Source organism: Dipodomys spectabilis, unplaced genomic scaffold (genome assembly GCF_019054845.1).
Source record: "Dipodomys spectabilis isolate Male_0828 unplaced genomic scaffold, ASM1905484v1 ptg000069l, whole genome shotgun sequence".
NCBI classification, from domain to species: domain Eukaryota; kingdom Metazoa; phylum Chordata; class Mammalia; order Rodentia; family Heteromyidae; genus Dipodomys; species Dipodomys spectabilis.
The window spans coordinates 19648475-19671968 of record NW_024870746.1 but is presented as its reverse complement, the minus strand read 5'-3'; the positions used below and the strand labels follow the sequence as shown (position 1 = coordinate 19671968).

Here is a 23494-nt window from a genome sequence, read left to right as displayed (position 1 = left end):
TCCCTGTAACCTGTGAGTATCACTTTCATATGATAAAAAAAATGTGATTAAGTCAAGGATCTTGAGAAAGAGGGTTTATCCTGGATTATCTGGATGGACCTCAAGTCCAATGACACTTAACTTTTATATGGAAGACACACAGGAGAAGGCAATGTGACACTGGGAGGCAGAGACTGCTGTGAGGCAACCATAGCCCAGAACATCCCAGAAACTAGAAGAGGGCAAACTTCTGTAGAGGCGAGGTGTGGTGTGTGTGTGTGTGTGTGTGTGTGTGTGTGTGTGTGTGTGTGTGTGTGTGTGTGTGTGTGTGTGTGTGTGTGTGTGTGTGTGTGTGTGTGTGTGTGTGTGTGTGTGTGTGTGTGTGTGTGTGTGTGTGTGTGTGTGTGAGAGAGAGAGAGAGAGAGAGAGAGAGAGAGAGAGAGAGAGAGAGAGAGAGAGAGAGAGAGAGAGAGAGACTGGGCTCTGTTGACTCCTTGGTTTGAACTTGATTTGAACTTCTGATCTCTAAATGCAACAAACAAATGTTTGTTGTTTTAGCGCTTCCGTAGTAATTTGTCAGGTCAGTCTGGAAACTTGTAACAGGTGCTTACAAGTTGCTTTTACTGAGAAACACTGAGTCCTTACTTAGTCAACTAAATTAAATAAAAGCAGGATAAAAGCTAGGCATCTCAGCCTCCATTATGCATCTATGTCGTTTGGCTTGAGCCATTCTCCTTAGTAGTTACTTTACAGGCATCTTGGAATCTGGGAAGGATTCCTAAAGTGACTGCTAAAGACAAGTTAGCATTAGAGTTGTTAGCACTTTATCACTTGAAGGAGCAGACCACAGGTGGTGATAAGGCTCACACATTCTTTTAGTTTATGACAAGATAGACATACAACGCTTCTTTTTTTTTGTCCGTTGTAGAGCCTGAACTCTGAGCTTGGGTGCTCTTCTGAACTCTGAGCCTGGGTGCTCTTCTGAACTGAGTCTGGGAGCTCTTCTGCTCAAGGCTAGTGCTCTACCACTTAAGCCACAGTGCCACTTCTGGCTTTTTCTGTCTACGTGCTGAGAAATCGAACCCAGGGCCTCATGCATGCAAGGCAAGCACTTTACCACTGAGCCACCTTCCCAGCCCTGCACAATGCTTCTTGTCAGCTACTGATAGCTCATATGTCCATTTTGATAATTTTGCGAGGTTCATAATGAGATTATAAATAACAAAATGACCTGTTATAAAAAAAAAAATGGTTCCCTATTCCTTCAACAAGAACTGAGATAAAGACTATCAGAACATACATGAACTGTTTACTATGCCTACCTATCACCCAGTGCTTCTATTTCTTTCTTTAAACCTATAGCTCATGTCTGTATCTGGAAGGTGGCTGAAGAGAGGCTAAAGCGCTTACTTCATTTCTTCCCATGGCTAATGGTGTCTATAATTAATCTCCTTTCTCTACCCTGGCCCATGTCTCTTTATTAGCTGTACAGAAATGAGTGGCTTTATCTGACATGGAGAAATCCTGGCATTTGGGCCCTGGAGTTGGCCCTGGAGGTGGGCCTAAAACACCTTCTCATGTTTGAGTGAGGAATATGTTCATTAGATTCTGGGATTCTTATGAATACCAAAAGATAAAATAACTAGTACATGGAAAGTAAACCATAATTCGTAAGAACTAGAAATTTTAAAAATCTGAAGTGGTTATTTGTAAAAGGTCCCACAGCCAAAACAAACAAACAAACAAACAAGAACAACAACAAAAGTTGAGCCAGGCACAGGTGGCTCACGCCTGTAATCCTAGCAACTCAGGAGGCTGAGATCTGAAGATTGTGGTTCAAAGCCAGCCTAGGCAGGAAAGTCCATGAGACTATTATTTCCAAAACTACTCAGAAAAAAGCCAGAAACAGTGTTGTGGCTCAAGTGGAAGAGTGCTAACCTTGAGCACAAAGAGGTTCAGGGAGAGCATCCAGGCCCTGAGTTCAAGCCTCAGGACGAGTGCCAATACCCTCCCCTCCCCCCCCCCCCAACCAAGAAAAAAGCTGGAATAAGACAATAAGCTATCCTTTAACATATAATTCAGTATCCACTCCATTATATTGGGGCTCAAATCCCACAAACACATTAAAAATCAATGATTCAGCCAGGCGCTGGTGGCTCACGCCAATAATCCTAGTTATTCAAGAGGCTGAGATCTGAGGATCACAGTTTAAAGCCAGCCCAGGGAGGACAGTCTGTGAGACTCTTATCTTCAATTAAATCACAGAAAAAACTGAAAGTGGCACTGTGGCTCAACTGGTAGAATGCTATCCTTGAGCAAAGGATTTCAGGGACAGCCCAGACTGAGTTCAAGCCTCAGAACCAGGGGAAAAAAAAAGTCAATGATTCCCAAACAACTCAAGATGGCTTGTTAAAATTTTGAGTTCCCAGGCTCCACTTCGAACATTCTTCTCCAGGGTATATGTACAAGTATATCTGTATGTATACATATACTGATATATGTTTAAATTCTTATGGATATATGTGTATTATGCATTTACTTATTAAAGCTCATCCGATAATTCAGATAAACAAGTTGGAAGACTACCACTATAAAGCAAACTTTTTCTAAAAAGGGTCATATGATGGAAGTTTTAGGATATACAGGTCAATAGAAAAAATTCTAGGTATCATGTAGGTACTTACGTAATCTTTTCTAACATGTTCAGCAAGATTTTTGTTGATACAACTCAAAATATAAAAATAAAAAATAATAATTGAATACAACTCTGATTCAGAGCTATCTTTAAGAAGCATGGAATTTTTTCTTGGGAGACACTCAATTGGAGTGCAAAGTCAGTTTGTTCATCAAATTGACTGCAAATGTTTAGCTGTAAAACTCTTAGCTGGAAGGGACTTACAAAACAGAAAGTGAGCTGGATACTGAAGTAAAGTGGAAGAATTATAACCTTTGCCCAAGCAATTATTGTGTTAAAGAGACTGAAACAGCAAAAGTAAAATAGTGAAGAACATGAAGCAGAATGCAAGATGCTAGATTTTTTAGTACAATGATCAATAATCTTTCAAGTATGAGCATTCTTTTCAAGGCCAAGAAATAAGGCAGACCTCTACATAGTAGTTCTACCATTGAGTGAAAATAACATAAAAGCAACTATAACAAAAATCAACTACCTTTCCACAATACTTTTAGGTTTCCTATCAAAAAGAGCTATATATATTAGGAAAATATTAACATATAAGAACATTACTTATGATCCACAGATGGTACTTAATATGTATATGTACATTTCTGGCCTTGGGGATAACTAAGCACTGAGGAAAATTTCAGCCCAGTGGTTAGAAACCACAATTACAGAAGAGATGCCATAAAGGTTCAGAAAGAAAATAAAGGCAACTGGAGTAGTGGGAAAGGTTATTACTGTGGGAGGTTTGAGAGGCAAGATCAAATTTAAAAAGAAATGCAAGAAGAAGCTTTAGGGCAAGGGGAAAAAAGCTAATAATTCAGGGCAGGCATTGTGATGGCTCACAACTTGTAATCCTAGCTACTCAGAATGCTGAGATTGGACATCCTAGTTTGAAGCTAGCAGCACAGAAAAGTCTAGGAGACTTTTATCTGCAATTAACTATAGCAAAAACACAGAAGTGGAACTATGGCTCAATAGAGCTACAGCCTTGAGTGCAAAAGGTCAAGGGCAGTGTCCAGACCCTGAATTCAAGCCCAGCCAATATTAGCACAAAAGGGAGGGAGGGAGGGAGGAAAAGAGGGGTGAAGGGAGAGGGGGAGGGGAGAAAGGAAAGGGAGTGGGGAGGGAGAGAGAAAATGCAGAGGAATTACAGGAAAGTAGCTTTACTAAACAGTTTGGAACTAGACCAATTCATGGAGGCTTTCGACTTCTCTGCCTTTCTCTACCAATAGAGCTAATACTTAAGTGCTTTCCATGTATTGAGTGCTGACAGACATTCTCTTATTCAATCCCATCAGGCCTAGTTTTCTAAATACATTAGCTGTGTAAATAAATGATGTTTGTTCCATCCGGTTCTCGATTTTCCATTTTTAAAAAAAATGTTTTTTTAAGCTGGTTCTGTGTCTTGAACTCGACCTGGGCACTGTCTCTAAGTTCCTTTTGCTCAAGGATAGTACTACTTGAGCCACAGCACCACATTTGGCTTTTTCTGTGATTCACTGAAGAGTCTCACAGACTTTCATGCCTGGGCTGGCTTCCAACTGTGATACTCAGATCTCAGCCTCCTGAGTAACCAGGATTACAAGAATGAGCCACTGGTACCCAACAAACATATATTTTTTCAATGTGGGGCTTGAACTCTGGGCCTGGGCGCTGTCACTCAGCTCTTCAGTTCAAGGCTAGCACTCTACCACTCTGAGCCACAGTGCCACTTCTGGTTTACTGGTGGTTTATTTGAGATAAGAGTCTCATGGACTTTTCTGCCCAGGCTGGCTTTGACTAGCCATCCTCAGGTCTCAGCCATCTGAGTAGCTAGGATTACAGGTGTGAGCCACCAGCCACCAGCCACCAGCCACCAGCCCCCAGCCAAAAATGAAAAATTTTAAAGGGCCCCAGCCCGGTATTCTTCTGCAACTCCCACCCTCTACTCCTTCACAGCCAAACATCTTTTTCCATTTTATCCCTTGAGATTTCATCCTTAATCTCCAACCTACTCCAATCTACTTTCTAGTTCTGCCACCTCAATGAAGCTGCTCTTGCCAAAATTAATAAATGATATGTTAGCTCTCATCTTACAAACCCGAAGCTCTCAGGAGCATTCTGGTCCCTCCCTGCTGCCCTGCACACATGCCTTGAAAGGCTGTTGATTTCTGGAGTGCTGTATTCTTAGGCGGGGCAAGAATTCCTTCTAGTTGTTGCTCTTCTTAAGTCTGTCCCATGGGCCTCCCAACTTCTTCATGCTGGCAGCACTTGGGGTGGGGGGCTGAGGTTGATCCTGGGCCACCCAACACCCAGAACTTCAGTCTCCCCAGGCCATCTCATCTAGCTTCTCAGCTTTAAACGCTCTGAAATGCCCATTTTTCTTTCTAGCTCAGCTTCCGTCTTGAGTTTCAGAATGTATATACATGTCTATTTCATAGCTCCAAATGGGCAATTCTCACCTACTCTATGCTAAACTTTACAGTCTTCCCTCTTGTTGCTTCCCAATCTACTCAGAAGCTCCTACCTGAAACCTCAGGGTCATCCCTGTTAGCTGCAGGGTAGGGATGTCCAGCCTGTAAATATATATTCTTTTCATCGGCTCTTCATGGTCATCTGCCTGTGTTGATAACTTTATATAGCCCACAAAAGTTATTAATATCTAAGTAGTGGATGGTAAAATATTAATAATAAATTCCTGGCTCCCATACCTAGCATGGTACCCTCCACGTTCAATCCTTCAGCAAGTCCTGACAATTTTCCTTTTTATGAAACTCCTCAAAGTTATCATTTTTAGAATGCTAAACACCATGCTATTCTAAATCACAGTCTCTAGCCCATTATTTTATAAATCAATAACTTTGCAGGGTGTGGCTCACATGGTAGAGAGTTGGTCTAGTGAGCTCAAGATCCAAATTCAAATCATAGTATCACCAAAATAACAACAAAAAAACTTTACTAACTGGAAGTAAACAGTCAATAAACATTTAATTAATCAATCACAACTCCATACTTCCATAACTGATGTTTTATTTTTTAAGAGTAATATTTATAAAACAATTACTTGTAAAATGTTTTCTCAGTATAAAATAGGAAGAGATCTAGCCGGGCCCTGGTAGCTTACGCCTATAATCCTAGCTACTCAGGAGGCTGAGATCTGAGGATCGCAGTTCAAAGCCAGCCTGGGCAGGAAAGTCTGTGAGACTCTTATCTCCAATAAACCACTAGAAAACCGGAAGTGGTGCTGTGGCTCAAGTGGTAGAGTGCTCGCCTTGAGCTGTAGAGTGCAGGGACAGTGCCCAAGCCCAGAGTTCAAGCCCCACAACCAAACCAAAAAAAATAACCAAATTATATGTATTAATTCAAGACCTTAAGTCCAAAATGGTTTTAAATTAGGATTTCTGAGTAGTGAACTAGCCTTACTATTGTCATAATAGATAACAAAAAATGATAATGAATTTTTCTTTCTTTTTTTCCTGATGCTGGTTCTAAGGCTTGAACCAGGGCCTGAGCACTGTCCCTGAGCTTTTGTGCTTAAAGCTCTACCACTTTGAGTCACTGTTCCACTTCCCACTTTTGGTGGCTAATTGGTATCCATAAAATAAGAGTCTCACAGATTTTCCTGTTTAGGTTGGCTTTGAACTGTGATCCTTAGATCTTAGCCTCCTGACTAGCAATGATTACAGGCATGAGTCACCAGTGTCCAGCAATTTTTTTCATTTTTATTAATGCATATTAATTATATAATGTAGGGGATTTATTGTAGGATTCATATTTTTTTTTGTGGGTCCTGGGGCTTGAACCCAGGGCCTTGGTGCTGTCCTTGTGGGGTTTTTTTGCTCAAGGCTAGTGTTATACCACTTAGAGCAACAGATCCACTTCTGGTTTTCTGGTAGATAATTGGAGATAAGAGTCTCAAGGGACTTCTCTACCTTCTGGCTTTGAACTGTCATCCTCAGATCTCAGGCTCCTGAATAGATTAAGATTACAAGTAGGAGCCACTGGCGCCCAGCAGACTGAGAATTCTTTTTTTTTTTTTTAATATTTTTTTATTTTTTATTATAAAGATACTATACAGAGGGTTACAGTTACATGAGTAAGGTAATGAGTTCACTTCCTATTGAGCATTGTTACCCCCCTCCATTGTTTTCCCCCTACCATCCTTTCCCTCCCTACCTTCCCCAAGGTTCTTTTTTTTTTTTTAAATTGTGATTAAGTGATTACATAATTTCCCGAATTTCACAGTATTGTGGAATAATAATGCTCATTTAAAGTCACAAGTTCATTCTAACTTTCCTGGAGCAAATTGTCTATCACACAGACTGAGAATTCTTCAGAATTAAAATACAATGAAATATATATATATATATATATAAAATTTAAAATTTACTACTCAGTAGGCTGAGATCTGAGAATCATGGTTCAAAGCCAGCCCACACAAGAAAGTCCATGAAACTCTTATCTCCAATTAACCACCAGAAAATCAGAAGTGGAGCTGTGGCTCAAAGTGGTAGAGTACTAACCTTGAGCAAAAGAGCTCAAGGACAGCACCCAGGCCTTGAGCTCAAGCCCCATGACAGACAAAAACAAACCTTACTACTAAATTGCAGTCATCAAGACAGTATAGTTCTGACATAAGGAGAGGCATAAGGATCAATGGAAGAGAATTAAGAGTCAAAAAATAATTGTCTATCTCAATAGGCAACTAATTCTTAACAAGGATACCATGATCATCTAGTATGGAAAAAAGTTTTTTTGACAAATGACACTAGGACAGGAGAGATAGCCATATGGCAAAGAATGAGGTATGGACCCCTGCATCACTTCACCAGAAAAATTAACTCAAAATGGACTACACAACTACATAAAAAAGATAAAAGAGAAAATATAGGTATAGCTCTTCATGATCTTGAATGAAGTTTATGACACTAAAAACACAAGACTCATGAAAAAACACGAAGAATCTAGTGTCCATAAGCCAGGTGCTGGTGGCTCACACCTGTAACCTTAGCTACTCAGGAGGTTAAGATTTGAAGGTTCAAAACCAGCCTGGGCAGGAAAGTCTATGATACTCCTAATTTCTAATTAACCTCCAAAAAAAGCCAGAAGTAGAACTGTGGCACAAGTAGTAGAACATTAACCTTGAGCACAAAAGCTCAGGGACAACAACCAGGCCCTCAGCTCAAGCCCAGGGCTAACAAATAATAATAGTAATAGAATCTAGTGTCTATAATTTTAGAAAGAACTCATAACTTTTATTAGTCAGTTTTACATTAAAACAACAAAATACCTGAGACAGGCTAATTTCATAAGAAAAGAGAAGTTTATTTAGCTCATAGTTTTAGAGGGTCAAAGTTCAAATGCCACAGAAAGGGCTCAAGCTAGCATCCCTCCCCAGCTATGTCACCCCATGGCAGATTGCAATGGCAGGAGTGAGCAATCACTTTACCAAATTAAAATTAAAAGTTCTGACTTTCATAATAATTCCCGTAAGAGACTTACCACAGTCCCACAAGAAATATGTTCATCTCTTTCAGTACATCCCAGATTGATCTAAGGGCTTTGCACTAGGCCTCCCCTCTTAAAGGTCCAAATAACCTCCTAGTAATGCCACCTGGGGGCCAAGCTTCAACACAGGACACTTCGGAGGAAGAAACAACATATAAACCATAGAATACAACATAATGAAAATTCCAACAATCCAGTTTAAAAATAGGCAAAAAAGTGAGGAGACCTTTCTCCAAAGATAATACAAATGGCCAATACTATATAAAAAGATCATTAAAGAAATACAAATCTAAGCCAGAATGAGGTAACACTTTACATCTCCTTGAGTGGCTAAAATAAAACAAACAATAAGACAGAAAATAACAAGTATTAGGGAAGATGTTGGTGGGAATGTACAATAGTAAAGCCATTTCCAAGAACAGTTTGGCAGTTCCTCAAAGTTAAACCTAAAATTACCATATGACCTAGAAACTTGACTCTTAAGTCCAAAAGATCTGAAGCAATATATCTATACAAAACTTGCATATAAATGTTCATAACAGCTAGGCACAGATGGCTCACACCTATAATCCTAGCTACTCAGGAAGCTTGAGATCTGAGGATCACAGTTTGAAGCCAGCCAGGGCAGGACAGCCCATGAGAGAGACTCTTATCTCCAATTAACTACCAAAAAGCTAGAAATGGAGCTGTGGCTTAAGTGGTAGAGCACAAGCCTTGAGCAAAAAAGCTCAGGGACAGCACCCAGCACTGAGTTTAAGTTGCAGGACTGGCACCAAAAACAAACAAACAAAAAACCAAACAGCATTATTCATAATTATTCAAAAGTGAAAACAACTTTAGTTGTTCAACTGCTGGACTATATATAAACAAAATATGGTCTCTCTACAAAGTGGGATATTACTCAGACACACAAAGGTATAAAGTACTGATGTATGTTATAATATGAACATTGACAACTTTAGGTTAATTGAAAGAGGCCAAACCAAAGAGATCACATATTACCAGATTCCATTTATATGAAGTGTCCAGAATAAGCAAATCCACAGAGACAGAACACAGACTAGTGGTTAACAGGGGCAGGGAGGAGGGATGGGGAGCAAGAACTAATGAGTTTGAAATTTCTTCTGTGGATTATGAAATGTTCTAGAATTAGGTGGTGGTGAGGGATGTATAACCGTGTGGATATACTAAAAACACCCAACTGCACACTTCAAAACGGCAAATATTATACTTTTATTATATGTTCAACACTAAAGTTATATTGACTTTGTCTTTGGGTGACTCAGAAACATTTTGATGTAATTTGATTGTAAGCATTTTCCCTTAAATGATCAAACAATGCAATTTTCTAATTATAGCAATGTAAACTTCTACTTGATATATACATATATAATATACATTATTTCTTTTTCTTTCTTTTTTTCAGTGCTGAGGATTGAATTCAGAGCCTTACACTTGCAAGGCAGGTGCTCTACTACTTGAACCGTGCCTCTAGTCCCTATTTACCTTAGTACTCTCAAGATTGGGTCTTGCCTATGGACCTCCTAACTTGTCCTTCCGCATGTTGCTGGAGATGATAAGCGTGTGCCACTGAGCCCAATCATTGTGGTGACCGAGATGGAGTCTCTAACTTTTTTGTTCAGGCTAGCTTAAAACTGCTATCCCCAATCTCTGACTCCAGGCTAGGATTACAGGCTTGAACCATTACCATACCCAGTAAATTCATATGATTTCTTAATGTTTAACAAATGTTTACAAGTTTGGCAAAGTGTTTTGAAATCAAGATTTGAGCAAAACTATTACTAAACTATAATAGGAGAAAAGTCTAACATTGTAATTTTTTCTTCTTTTTGGTCGGTCTTGGGGCTTGAACTCTGGGCCTGGGCGCAGTCCCTGAGCTCTTCAGCTCAAGGCCAGTGCTCTATACTGAACCACAGTACTACATCTGGTTTTCTAATGGTTTATTAGGGATAAGAGTCTCATAGTCTTTCCTGTCCAGATTGGCTTTGAACCATGACCCTCAAATCTCAGCCTCTTGAGTAGCTAGGATTACAGGTGTGAGCCACCAGTACCCGGCTCTTGTACTTTTAGTTACCAATAATTTAAAATAAACAGAAATCAAACAGACCTGCTTCATTTTTCTTATTTTAAAATATGAAACGGTAATGCAATTTCTAATGATCTAGATTTTACACAACTGTATTCTTTTTTCTTTTTTTCTTTTGTCAGTTGTGGGGCTTGAACTCTGGGCCTGAGCTCTTCAGGTCAAAGCAAGCGCTCTATGACTTTCCTGCGCAGGCTGGCTTTGAACCACAACCATTACATCTCAGCCTCCTGAGTAGCTAGGATTACAGGTATGAGCCACCAGTGCCCAGCACAACTGTATTCTTAAGAAGGGGTTAGACATTCCACTAAATAATGTGTGCATAAACAGGAAATGTTTCACCAGGTTAGTGATATGGTACATGAAACTTGAAAAGTTTGTGACTACAGCTCTTTCTAATCATAATCACTCTTGATTTTCAATTCCTAATGAATGCACCTACTTCATAAAATGAGTAATGGACAATACTAATCAACTTTCAGGTTGAAATGATAGGTTCACAAGTCTCAAGGACAGCTACAGCTATATACTTTGTATATTTATATAATACTAAACAACTAACATATGCCTATCACAGGCAGAATAGTAATTATAGTTTAAATTTGTTTGTTTGTTTGTTTGTCGGTCTTGGGGCCTGAACTCTGGGTCTGGGTGCTGTCTCAGCTTTTCAGCTCAAGGCTAGTGCTCTACCACTTGAGCCACAGAGCCACTTGCGGCTTTTTCTGCTTATGTGGTGCTGAGGAATCGAACCCAGGGCCTCATGCATGCAAGGCAAGCACTCTACCACTGAGCCAACTTCCTAGCCCCGTTTAAATTTTTTTTAACAAATAAACATCACCCAATTCTCTAGGACCCGAAGAGTTGAGGTAAGGCAAATGACAAAAGTAGCTTCAAAGTTAAAAGAGAAAAAGCAGCGTTTGGGGTGAACTGGAGAGTACAGGCCATACACATGGTCTAGCAGACTGCTCCTACCAGGAGTCAGGGTTAAGCATGTCACAATCACTAATTTCTTAAGAGTAACTGGAAACAATAAACTTATCCCTAATATTGAAATGCTGGCAGCAATTTTTTGAAAAGTTTAACTAGCCAAGTACCTGTAATCCTAGCTACTCAGGAGGCTAAGATCTGAGGATAATGATTAGAAGTCATCAGCAGCCTGATGATCTTATTTCCAATTAACTACCAAAAATGGAGCTGTGGTTCAAGAGGCAGAATGCTAGCTTTGAGCAAAAAAGCTCAAGGACACCACCTAAAAGGGTTGGTGCAAGTCCCAAGACCAGCACCAAAAAAAAAAAAAAAAAAAAAAATTAATAGTTCTAAGGCCGAATAAACGTTTCAACTGCTGAATCTGGCCATTAGTTTATAAACTCTGAAAAGCAACTCTAAAGACAAAGGCTAAGCCAGATACCAGGCCCTCATGCCTAAAATCCTAGGTCCTTGGGAGGCTGAGATCTGAGGATTATGGTTTGAAGCCAGCCTAGGCAGGAAATTCCATGAGACTCTCACCTCCAATTATCTACCAAAAAGCCAGAAATGGAGCTATAGCTCTAGTGGGAGAGTGCTAGCCTTGAGCATCAAAGCTCAGGTACAGCATAAGGATTGGGTAAAAACAAGAAACTAATTTGTATTTTCAAAATGTGAAGGACATTGTGATCTTTAACATTTCCAAGGTGATTTACAGATCGGATTCTAGGGAATGGCATTAGTGTCATGTTTTATTCATATTCCTTACTGAAGTGTCAAAGGTAACTCATTTCTTTCATTAATTTTGATAGCATTTTCTTACTGAAGCCAAATGGCACCAGCGTAAGTGTCTAACCACATGCAGTCAGTAAATAGTCCAAGATAACAATTTAGGAACCACTGGCAGGGAAAGCATACATACACATATACAACATATCTGGAGGCTACTTCTTGCTTCTTCTTGTGAGCAACCTCAGAGAAAATTAACTAAATGGTAAAATTGGTCTTCATTTTATATTAGTTAATAGTACAGTAGAATGATACAAGAAATATTTGAACAAGTAGGACAGAAGAGTAAGAACCTATGCTGTACTTTCTGATAGCGATATAGACTGTCCCTGGAAAGCAACAAGGAAATAGAAAACATAAAACTCTTCCTTTCTTCAGCAAACCAAGGGAGACCTCAGATAAATAAACCTCCAAAGTACCTGAGAACAGGGCTGGGATCCAATAAGGGTGGCAGAATCCATACTGAAATGGAGTACAGAGATGGTGACACACCAGTGGTATGTGCTGAGCTGACAAGGGCTCAGCAGCAGCAGATCTCAGAAAGCAAGAGTTGCAATGAACTTCCTTAAGGAAAGGGGTTTAGCTAGCATGCTGAGGTGTGTTTCTCCAGTCACATCTGCAAAAGAAGTAGTGGGAGGTCCAGAATTGGCTGCAAAAGGCGACTCAGTCTCACTTGAAGAAGAGTAAGACGGGCTGGGAAGGTGGCTCAGTGGTAGAGTGCTTGCCTTGCATGCCTGAGGCCCTGGGTTCGATTCCTCAGCACCACATAAGCAAAAAAAGAAAAAAAAGCCGGAAGTGGCACTGTGGCTCAAGTGGTAGAGCACTGGCCTTGAGCTAAAGAGCTGAGGGACAGCGCCTAGGCCCAGAGTTCAGGCCCCACAACTGGACCCTCCCCCCCCCCCAAAAAAAAAAGAAAAAGAAAAAGAAGAGTAAGACTGTGACAATAAAAATACATTCAGGCACTATATGTGGAAAAGACCATCTTTGAAAAGAGAATCTGGAAATCTACTCTGACTCCAACTAAACCTCTTAAAATAACTTCTTAGGAAAATCAAGTTCATTAAGTTACAAGGAATAAAAAGGTAGGTGTCAGGGCATTGATGAAGAGATACTATAAGAAAAACGTTAAAACCTAAGTACAAGTACAGGGTGCGTGCTTATAATTCCAGTGCTTGGGAAGGTGAGGAAGGAGAACAGGAAAATTTGAGGCCAACGTGAGCTATGTAGCAAAACTCTAAAAAAGAAAGGGATGAAGAAAGGAAGAAGGTAATGAGAAAGAATGCAGGGAGAGAGGGAAAGAGGAAGAGAAGGAAAAAAATTAAAATAAAGAAAAAATAATAGAAATGAGCAGCAAAATATACTGCCAAAGAATACTCACCAAAATAATTATACTGGAGGTGATAAAATTATCAAAACATTGTCTGGGGGTTTTTTGGAGACAGAATTTCTCTATGTAGCTGAGGCTAGTCTTGAAACTCATTATGTAGCATAGGCCAGCCTCAAACTAGAAATCCTCCTTCCTCAGCTTCCTGAGTAGTGAGATTACTTACATGGCGGTGTCCAACAATAATTGAATATTTGTGCACAAATGTAAAATAATGAAGCCACACCATCCCTATAAGCAAGACCATAAAGCAGAAATACATGAACTCAAGGAAAAACATCTAGGTAAGGGGAACAAGGGAAGCAAACACTGCCAGAATTAAACAAGCATCTAGAAGAACAAACAAAACACAGAAACAAAAAAAAAAAAACTGAAAGAAGAACAAAAAGGAGACATTTCACAAAACACAGTAAGAACATAAAGAAACAAATGAAAAAGTAATTAAAAGAATTAAAGAGAAAGAAAACAACTGAAATGGAAAAACATACAAAGGAAGATTTGATATACACACTATTAGTCTCCAAAAAAGAAAAGCAAAACAATGAGACATTAAATGATGTTCATATAAGATGAATAAGTAAATATCTAAGATGAACAAAATTACCCTGAAATAAAACCAAACTTAAATCTATACTTTAAAAGAACACAATACATCATGAAAATTTGAGCTTAAAAAGCCAACACCAACATATCCCAGTAAAATCACTAGATATCAGAGACAGAGAATCCTTTGGGTACATAGGCTATAAAGATCAAGTGACTTTGGGGGGGATGGGGGGGGTAGAAGGATGGGAAGGGGAAACAAAGGAGGAGGCTACAATGTTTGATAAGAAATGTACTCATTATTTTGCCCATGTAATTGTAACCCCTCTGTACAGTATTTTCACAATAAAAAAAAAAAAAAGATCAAGTGACTAATAGTGGGGAAATACTCAGGCTGGCTTTCCATATCGCCACAAAAACATTTAGTGTAATACTGTGTGTAATTGTGTAATACTGTAAAATACTTAGGAAAGGATGAACCAAACATTTTATAAGCTGTTTAGCCCTTCAAATATAAATCAATAAGAAAGAAGTTCTGAAAATGTTGTAAAAATTATCTCCAAGCCAGATATAATCCTAGCTACTCAGGAGACTGAGAGCTGAGGATCATGGTTCAAAGCCATCAGGAAAGTCCATGAGATTCTTCTCGCCAATTAACCAGCAGAAAACTGGAGCTGTGGCTCAAAGTGATACAACACTAGCCTTGAGCAAGAAGAGCCCAGGGACAGCACCCAGGCCCTGAGTTCAAGCCCCATGACCACCACCAACAAAAAAAAGTTATCTCCATTCTGTTTCCATAAGCCTTCATTCAGAAACTAGAGTTTGCGCATCCCCCATCCAAAATGCTTAGGACCAGAGATGTTCAGATTGCAGATTTTTTTTTTTGATTTGGGAATATTTGCATATATGCACAATGAGATTTCTTTTGGGCTGGGACCCAAGTCTAAACCTGAGTTATTTATATTTCATATATACCTCAGGCACAAAGTGTAAGGATAACTTTTGGCTATGACTCATCACATGAAGTCAGGTATGAAATTTTCTACTTGCAACATTATGTTTATGCTCAAAAAGTTTTGGGTTTTTTGGAGGGGTATGTGTATGCCGGTCCTGGAGCTTAAATTCAGGGTCTAGGCACTGTCCTAAAGGCTAGTGCTTTACCATTTCAGCCATAGCTTCATTTCCAGTTTTTGGGTAGGTAACTGGGGATATGTCTCAAAACTTTCATGCCTGGGCTGTTTTCATACCCTTGATCCTCAGATCTCAGCCTCCTGAGTAGCTAGGATTACAGCTACTGGCTCTGTGGATTTTGGAATATTTCAAATTAGGGAAACTCAATCTATACTAGAAGATGAAGTTCACCAACCAAAGGAAACTGGAAAAATCCCCACCCAAAATACATGAGTAAGCATTACAGTTATTTAACTGAAAAAGCAAGACAAAAAGTGAAGATAAGGGTAACAGAATAGAACAAAATTACAAGACCCCCAAAATACTGTACAAGTACAAATAACACAAATTGGTAAAAGGAAGAAAGCAAAGTTATATTTTTAACAATTCATTGATTACCTTATGTAATGGCAGGTAGATAGCCTTAAAGCTCAGAAGTCAAATGAGGAAGGTAAAGAAAGAAGGATTAAAAATAAACCTAGGTAGGTGCTGGTGGCTCATCACTGTAATACTAGCAACTCAGGAGGCTGAGATCTGAGAATCACAGTTTGAAGCCAGGTTAAGCAGAAAAGTCCATGAGACTCTTACCTCCAATAAACCAGCAAGAGACTGGAAGCAGAGCTAGGACTATAAAGTGTTAGAGCACTAGCCTTGAGCAAAAAAGATAAGAAACAGAACCCAGGCCCTGAGTCTAAGCCTCTGCCAAGCCTCTGTACTGGCACAAAAGAAAACAAGTAAGTTAATCTTTGATCAATGAAGAGTTACTAACAATAGAGAATTACGAATATTACATAAAATAACCAGTAAGACATACGAAGCTTCCTAAATAGCAAAACATAAGACTACATAGTTAACCACCTGATAAAACACACAAAGGAGAATTTGATGAAATTTCCAGTATACCACAAATATTTCCATTGAAGTATTATTTTTATAGCCTCTTGAAGAAGTCCACATATGTGATGTTGCTTTTAGATGTCAGCCTTTTAGCTTCAGAAAGAAATTTTATACCTCTAAAGCAAAAGAGCATATAGGATTGTAAAAAATTAAGAAACAGTCTAGGAATATTATCTAAAGATCAATACTGGCTCTTTAAATACAAAAATAAACTTGTGGCAACATTAATTCAGTCAATGCTTAAGGGAAAGTAACTGTAAAACCTGTTTCATTTTCAACATCAATAACAAAAGAAGGGGGGATGATAATGGTACCCAGCTAGATCTGAAGATCATGGTTCAAAGCCAGCCCGGCAACATGATTCTTCTCTCCAATTAATTACCAGAAAACCAGAAGTGGAGCTGTGGCTCAAAGTGGTAGAGCACTAGTGTTGAGCACAAAGAGCTCAGGGATAGTGCCCAGGCCCTGAGTTCAAACTCCACTACCACCACCACCACCAACAAAATCTACTCTAATTACTCATGACAGAATTAGACAAGATGCCTACCATGAAATACTAACCTAATGGGGGTGAGGAACCCAGGAATTTGAAGTCTCTCCTTTGTTTCCTATTCCCTTCCTACCATCTACTGCAGTGGTAGACCAAAAGCTTCATCAGTAGTGATCCAGTGATGGTGCCCCTTCTTTTTCACCCTACAGTACATCTCTATGACAGTACAATTCAGTGTACTATATACTGTCTCTCCACCAATACTACTGAGTTCCTTAAAGTTGGCAATAATGTCTTGTTATTTATGTCAGCATTTCCAGGACACCTATTCTTACACATAAGCAAAGCTCAATAAAAGCTGTGTAACATTAATAAATACCCATTTTATATTATCTGGATTAGGTTTATATTTTATGGACTGCAACCACCTTGATATTACACCTTTTAGGAAAGCGGACAGCCAAGGATTCTCAGGATCAGGAAAGAAAGAAAGGGATTATTCAAGAAAGACATGTTGGGAGCTAGGCTTAATGGCACTGATATTGCAAGTATAATGCCATCCTGGACTACATAGCAAGATTCTGCCCCAGAAATTAAAATAAAAAGACACTTGATCCAGGTATCAGCAGTCTGTTGGCTGGTCAGGCATCCAGGAATGGATAGAAGAAATCCAAACAACAACAACAACAAAAAGACACCTGGGCTGGGGATCTAGTTCAGTAGTCCCTGCCTCGCATGTCTGTAACTTTGGATTCAATTCCTAATATTGCAAAAATAAAACAAAATAAACAAAAAAATTATGACAACAATAACAACAACAACAAAAGGGACACTTATCAAACACTCTGAGCCTCAGGCAAGCATCAGGCAACAAATTATGCTCTAAAAAATCCAGTGGTCATGAAACAGGTAGGTCTCTCACCCTGACTAGTGAGCAAAGATGTTATACTGAAAGCTAGATCAATACCACTGACGCTCAGAGTCACATTAGCTCCACTACATCAATACCTTTCAAATGTTGACTATACTCATAATAAAAAAATACATCCTGAAACACCATTTAGTTCAGATATAGAAATTTCTGATTTTTATTTATTTATTATTATTTATTATTATTATTATTATTGTCAGGGCCAGGGGCACTGTCCCTCACTTCTTCAGGTCAAAACTGGCTCTTTACCACTTGAGCCACAGTGCCACTTCTGGTTTTCTGAGTGGTTTATTGGGCTGGTTTTGAACTGCTATCTTCAGATCTCAGCCTCCTGAGTAGCTAGGATTACAAGTGTGAGCCACCGACATCCGCCTTTTAATTCTGTTCAATTTCCCCTTAAAAATATACATTTATATATCTACATATCCATCTTGACATACTTAACTGGTTTTATGGCTCAAAGGTAGAGAAGACTTCTCTAAGAGATGTTATTTCCAAACTTTCTCTAGAATTTCAAGGTATAATTCCTAAACATTAATTGTTTTGTATACAACAAATTTTTATGCCAACAGGAAAAAAAAAAGTAGAGTACTACTAAAATAATCCACAAAATCAAATAACCCACAAAGACAAACATGCAGCCATCACAGCTGAGGAGTGGGAGGAAACTAAGCCTAATCTGCATCAGCTTTCCCTAAAGCCACCCCCAGTAAATACCCAATCTAAGGGAAAGAGCATTTGCTAAGCAAAACCAGCTTGACAGCAATTCCCCAGGCACCCCAATTCCCTGCCAGCCGGACTCTGGCCCAAAAGACTCAATTCAATACAGACATTCTGGAGCTTCTACTTACAATGATAATCTTTAAGCTGTTTTATGTACAGAGACTTTAATCAAATGTGTTTGAAGGACAATGACTTTATTAAAATAAATGAAAAATTAAAAAAACAATTTTAAATAAGTATATTTTGTGCAAAATCTCTCTGAAATTTCCCAATCTTCACTTAAACTGGTGGGAGGGATGTACTGGTTAACCCTAAATCCAAATAAAGCATGCAGAAGTTGATCATTAGTTAAGTAAAGGCAGAAAGACCAGAAAAATCCCTTTTTCATCTTTGAGTTTCAATCTCTGAGAATGCAAACTAAGTACAAGACAGTTCATTTAACTTCTTGGGTATACTGACCTCCCATTCCTCATCTAAAAAGCATTTCTGTAACGTTTTTGTAATGTTTGTCTCAAATTCAGAAGCAATTTTGCATGACTTTAATAAATCTTCCTGTATACCTAAATGAGTTATGTTCATTTGTTTGCGATGCGAGGATCAAACCTAGGGCACACCAGACAAATGCTCTGCCACTAAGTTGCACCTCTAGTCCAGAACTCTGTTTAGAATAGAGACAGGTGTGCTTTTTTAAGATAAAAAATAAGTTCCTAATGAAAAAAGTTCCAATTATTGCTTATTAGCTCTGTCAAGTGGAATGATACAAGTGATGATATAATCGTTCTGTATCTGCACTGTCCACTAAGTGGCCAGCAGAAAGCCTCCAAGTACTAAGCATTTGAAATGTGGTTGGTGTAACTGAATTTCAATGTTATATTTTAATTCATTTAAGTTTAAATAATTATATTATTAGTGGTTGTCGATGTAGGTTAGATAATCAGTCTAAGTCTACAGCAGAACAGCTGAATAATTGGCTTGTCTTACACATTTTGAAATGTCACAAGCTAAAAACTTGATATCCTAAACTAATGTTCAATTTTCAGTTTCCTAATTGCTATTTTAAGGCTTCTCATGAGTGGTTCCTGAACAGTATTTTGGCAATTTTTATTCTAAAACATGGATACACTAATTCTGCTGTGCAGAGTTCTTTTGGAACGTTCAGTCTTCCATCTGTGAAAATTGGGGTTGGAGAAGAAAAACAATAACAACAACAACAAAAACCAAATGCACCATCTTCTGCATACCAAGAAGTTAAATACATAGAGCAAAGGAAGGCTGATTGTAACCCCTAAGATACTTCTTACGGGTACACTCCCTTATCAATTCTTGGGTAGGTTGGCATCTTTACACCTGGTTGTGACTTTCAACAAATTTCATCCATCCAGTTTTTGATCTGTTGACTATTTTGATTAGACTATGACCAGACTCTCTAGCATCAACTATTCTGCTTATGGGAAAACCACTTATAATATACACACTAAAGTATTCTACATTTGAATGAGAAACAGATCAAATTGTCAAAACACAGTAGCCTGAAGAAGAGTAGAAGCTTCAGAGAGACTAAGATATACAGATCATGCCAAGAGCACTTTCCAAGCAAGTGGGGAAGAGGGAGAAAGTTGCAGTTCTGTAGTCAGCAAGGAAGAGATACCTCATGGAAATACACTTAAAAATACATTGCAGCTGTGCTATAGCCAAAGGGTAACTAACTTCAGTCAGCAGTACTGTATTCTCCACAACCTCAAGGTCAATGACTAATTTTTTCATCTTCCTATCACTCATACATAAATATATATAACACACATAAACACTGGCACTCATACATAAACATATCACACATAAACACAAACACTTCAGCAACTGCATCACATTTAAATAGAATAAACAATTAGAATCAGTTTCTAAGAAGACTATAAGTTCAAATCAAACAAGCAAGTTTAAGTACGCTGTGTAAAGAGAGCCATCAGATATTGCATAGCATATTAGGCAAACCATATTAAGCAAAGCTACTCTAAGACAGCACTGTCAGATAAGAATTCAGCAGCATAGCACAGACTAGAACTTTCCTTTATTCCTCTATCACTGTTACTGGTACCATGAGGTCCTAAAAAGGTTTAGAAATCTACTATTTCCAAGAGTATTAGAATCTCAAGAAGACCAATGATAAGGAAGTAATGTATACACTATCCCAAGGACTTCAGTGCTTGCAGATTTCACAATATTATTGGGGGGGGGGGGGGGAGAAGGGGGAAGCTTCATCTCAAGCATCTGAGAACATTCTGACATAGCAAGAGTCTGCCAGACTCCCTAAAAGCTGTGTGCTGTCAGTCCTTTTCTCCTGGGTATGGACAAAATCTGCAGATGCAGCTTGGGCAGGAAAGAGGAAGACAGAATTTAAAATGGAGAACGGCATGAAGCCTGACACTGAAAGCATGTACCCTCCTCACTTTTCCAACCTATGAACTGCAGATTATGGCTGACTTGACTTCTGCTGCATGACCACTAAGCAATCTATCAGTTATACATTTCTGTGGTTCAAACCTCCAGGTCTGATAAGCTCTGCACACCTCACAGCTTTCTTCATTATCCTAATTCCTAGAGACAAATATCAAATAAGTATAATAAAATAGTATTGTCAAGGTAGAAACAGAAGCTCTCAGAGAACCTAAGAAAAATAAACGCTACTTCTCATTTAGTTTTATGAAAGTCTCCTTCAGAACAGTCCTACTCCTGTTCCCTAAAATGCAATTTAAAACCTGAAACAGAAATCTACTTAAAGACTTCAAGAAATAAGTTAGCTTAACACAGATAATTTTTATAACTTAATACTGTCAAGTGGGATAAAACATAGATGCTAGAACACAAAAGAAGCATGCCTAACAGCAAAGATCCCCCTCTTTTTTTTTTTTTTTTTGGTTTGGCTTAAAATGTCAACACAGTACAATATCACATTCGATGGAAAAAAGCACTTATTACACTGTTTCAGCATAAGCACAGAGCCCAGTTGCCTTTCTAAACTCCCAGTGCTATATATCTCACTCCTAATCTTCCAAGAGCTTTTACAGACCAGTTTTAATAAATGAATGTCAATCACATAAAAAATTCGAGGAACTTATCAATACTTAATTATGAAATTACACTTCTGAGAACATCATGTTTCCTCGTTGAGAAACTGGAGAGCACTGTCTTCTATTTATTTGTTCAATACTAAAAGCATAAAAGCACCTTCAACCCAAAGCACCAATCATGGCTCCTGACTTAAAACATAACATTGCATTTTTTTTTCATACCCATTCCACAGAAGTACTTTTTTCCGCTCTTACCTGTATATCCAGCATACCATCCCCAGGAGGCCACCATTCCTAAAAGCCATTTATACATGATTCCTTCTATATGCCAGAACCGCTTGCTGTCCAGCACTCGAAGGGGCTGCAGTATAATCACATAGCAGATGTAGGATGGAATAGCCACCAGGTTGTTGACGACCATGAAAGCAAATCTCATCAGGGCTTTCACCCACATCCAGCCTAGCCACGGAGCTTCTTCCAAAGTCACAGCCATTCTCACACTGGAGTCCATCCTGTCTTTCTGGAGATGAAAAGAACATTCATTTGAAAAGGAACATGGGTGAAACACCTCTAAAAGAGTCAACGGTGCACAAAGTCGCCTCTAGCACAAAAATAAAATAAAAAGAGGAAGGGGGGTTGGGGGGGAGCGAGGGTCTTAAGCTTTTCTGGGTGTAGTACCTCAGTGATCTCTAAGGAGAAATTCCAGAGGGGGACAGAGAGCCCGAGAGGAGGAGCCGCGCAAGGTCAAGGGAGCTGTTCACCGGGACACGGGGCACGTCACATTGAGCCAAGGCTAATACAATTCCCACTCACTAATTGATGGCGATCGCCGCACCGCGTCTCACTGCGGTGGTCCATTTGGGACTTTAAGGAAGAAAAAAAGAAGGAAAAAGGAATAGAGCCACTTGCTCAGTTAGCTCCCGAGTGACGACCCCGGGGACAGGAGCCAGGCTGAAACAGGGACCTCGCGATCAGAGACCCGGAGAACCGGGGTCCCCCGCCGCCCCCATGCCTGCACACTGAGTCGGGCGTTTAAAAGGTCTCTGGCATCCGCAGATCTCTCATTTGCAGCGAGGGGGTGGCGGAGGGGGGGCAGATGTTTGTTGCTTTCTCCCCCCCCCCAACTCCCCGCAAATTATAACAAGAAAGAGGCCTAGGGTGGAGAAGGGGACCAGGTGGGAGGAAGAAAGCCGGCAAACGAGGCGAAAAGCCGGCCGAGCGGGAGGAGGGGGAGGGAACCCGGGGGACGCGGGGCGAGGAGAAGATGCCCCGGCCGGCCCCGGTCCGCCCGGAACCGGGAAGCGAGGGATGAGGAGCGAGCCCGGGGAGCGGAGGCACCGGCCGTGCGCGGCGGGGAGACGCAGCGGTTTGGGCGGATGAGGCTGAGGACTGGGGCGGCGGCGGCGGCGGCGGCGGCAGTGGCGGGCGGGCGGGCGCGGCGCGGCCCGCGCTCCAGGCTCACCTCAGCGGGCGCGGGGGCGAGCGGGACTCGGGGCCCGCGGCTCGGGGCGCGGGGCGGGGCGGCGGTGGCGGCGGCGGCAGCGGCGGCGGGTGTCCCTGGCCAAGGGGTCGCGGTCATGGACACGGCGGCGGCCGAGACGGCCCGAGGCGCGCGGCGCGAGCGGGCGCGCGCGGGCGACCTACTCCCCTCGCGGCTGCCTGCGGACAGAGGGACGGCGGGGACTCAGAGGCCGGACCTGTCACCAGGGCGGGCCCCGGGGAGAAGGCGGGCGGCTGCCCCGCACTCCCGCCTCCTCCCCGGGGCCTACCGCGCCTCCGTCCCGGGCCCGGCGACACCCCTTCCCCGCCCCCTCCCCGGGCCCCCGGGGCCTGCGCCCCGCCGAGCCGCGGGTTACCTCGGGCTGGCCGGGGCCCGGCCCGTGCCGCGGGAATCTGAGGAGCCGGAAGAATGCATGGCCGGCGGAAGGAGGCGGCGGCCCCGGCCCGCCCGGCCCAGGCGGCTCCGAGGCTCGGTCCCCAGGGCTCGGCTGCGTTCCTTCTCCGGGGCTGGCGGGGAGGGGCGGCGGGAGGAAGCGGCGGGAGTCGGGACTGCGCCCCCAGAGCGCCCCCTAATGAAGGCGCGGCGGCCCCCGCCTATTGGCGGGCTACCCCCCCCCCCCCCCCCCCGAGCCACCGGGCCCGCTAGGCCGGGACCTTGCGGCCCCCAGCGCCCGGCCCCGAAAGGTCTCGGGGTGGCCCTTGCGCCCCTCGAGGGGTTCCGCCGCCCCGGCCGGGAGCCCTGTGCCGCGGCCACGGCCGCCTTTCATTGTTAGGCCCCCTTCCCTG

At 41.2% G+C, this 23494-nt stretch overlaps 1 protein-coding gene across 1 annotated transcript in view; it reads right to left on the bottom strand.

The window, feature by feature from the left end:
• Positions 1 to 22787, bottom strand: part of Lpgat1 (lysophosphatidylglycerol acyltransferase 1) — a 76975-nt gene extending 54188 nt beyond the window's left edge. The window contains exons 1-2 of the mRNA XM_042681496.1: positions 22671 to 22787; positions 21464 to 21728 (exon numbers count right to left, since the gene is read on the bottom strand). Of these exons, the coding sequence (XP_042537430.1) occupies positions 21464 to 21728; positions 22671 to 22787 (382 nt within the window). The remainder of the gene's footprint in view (positions 1 to 21463; positions 21729 to 22670) is intronic.
• Positions 22788 to 23494: the final 707 nt, after the last annotated feature.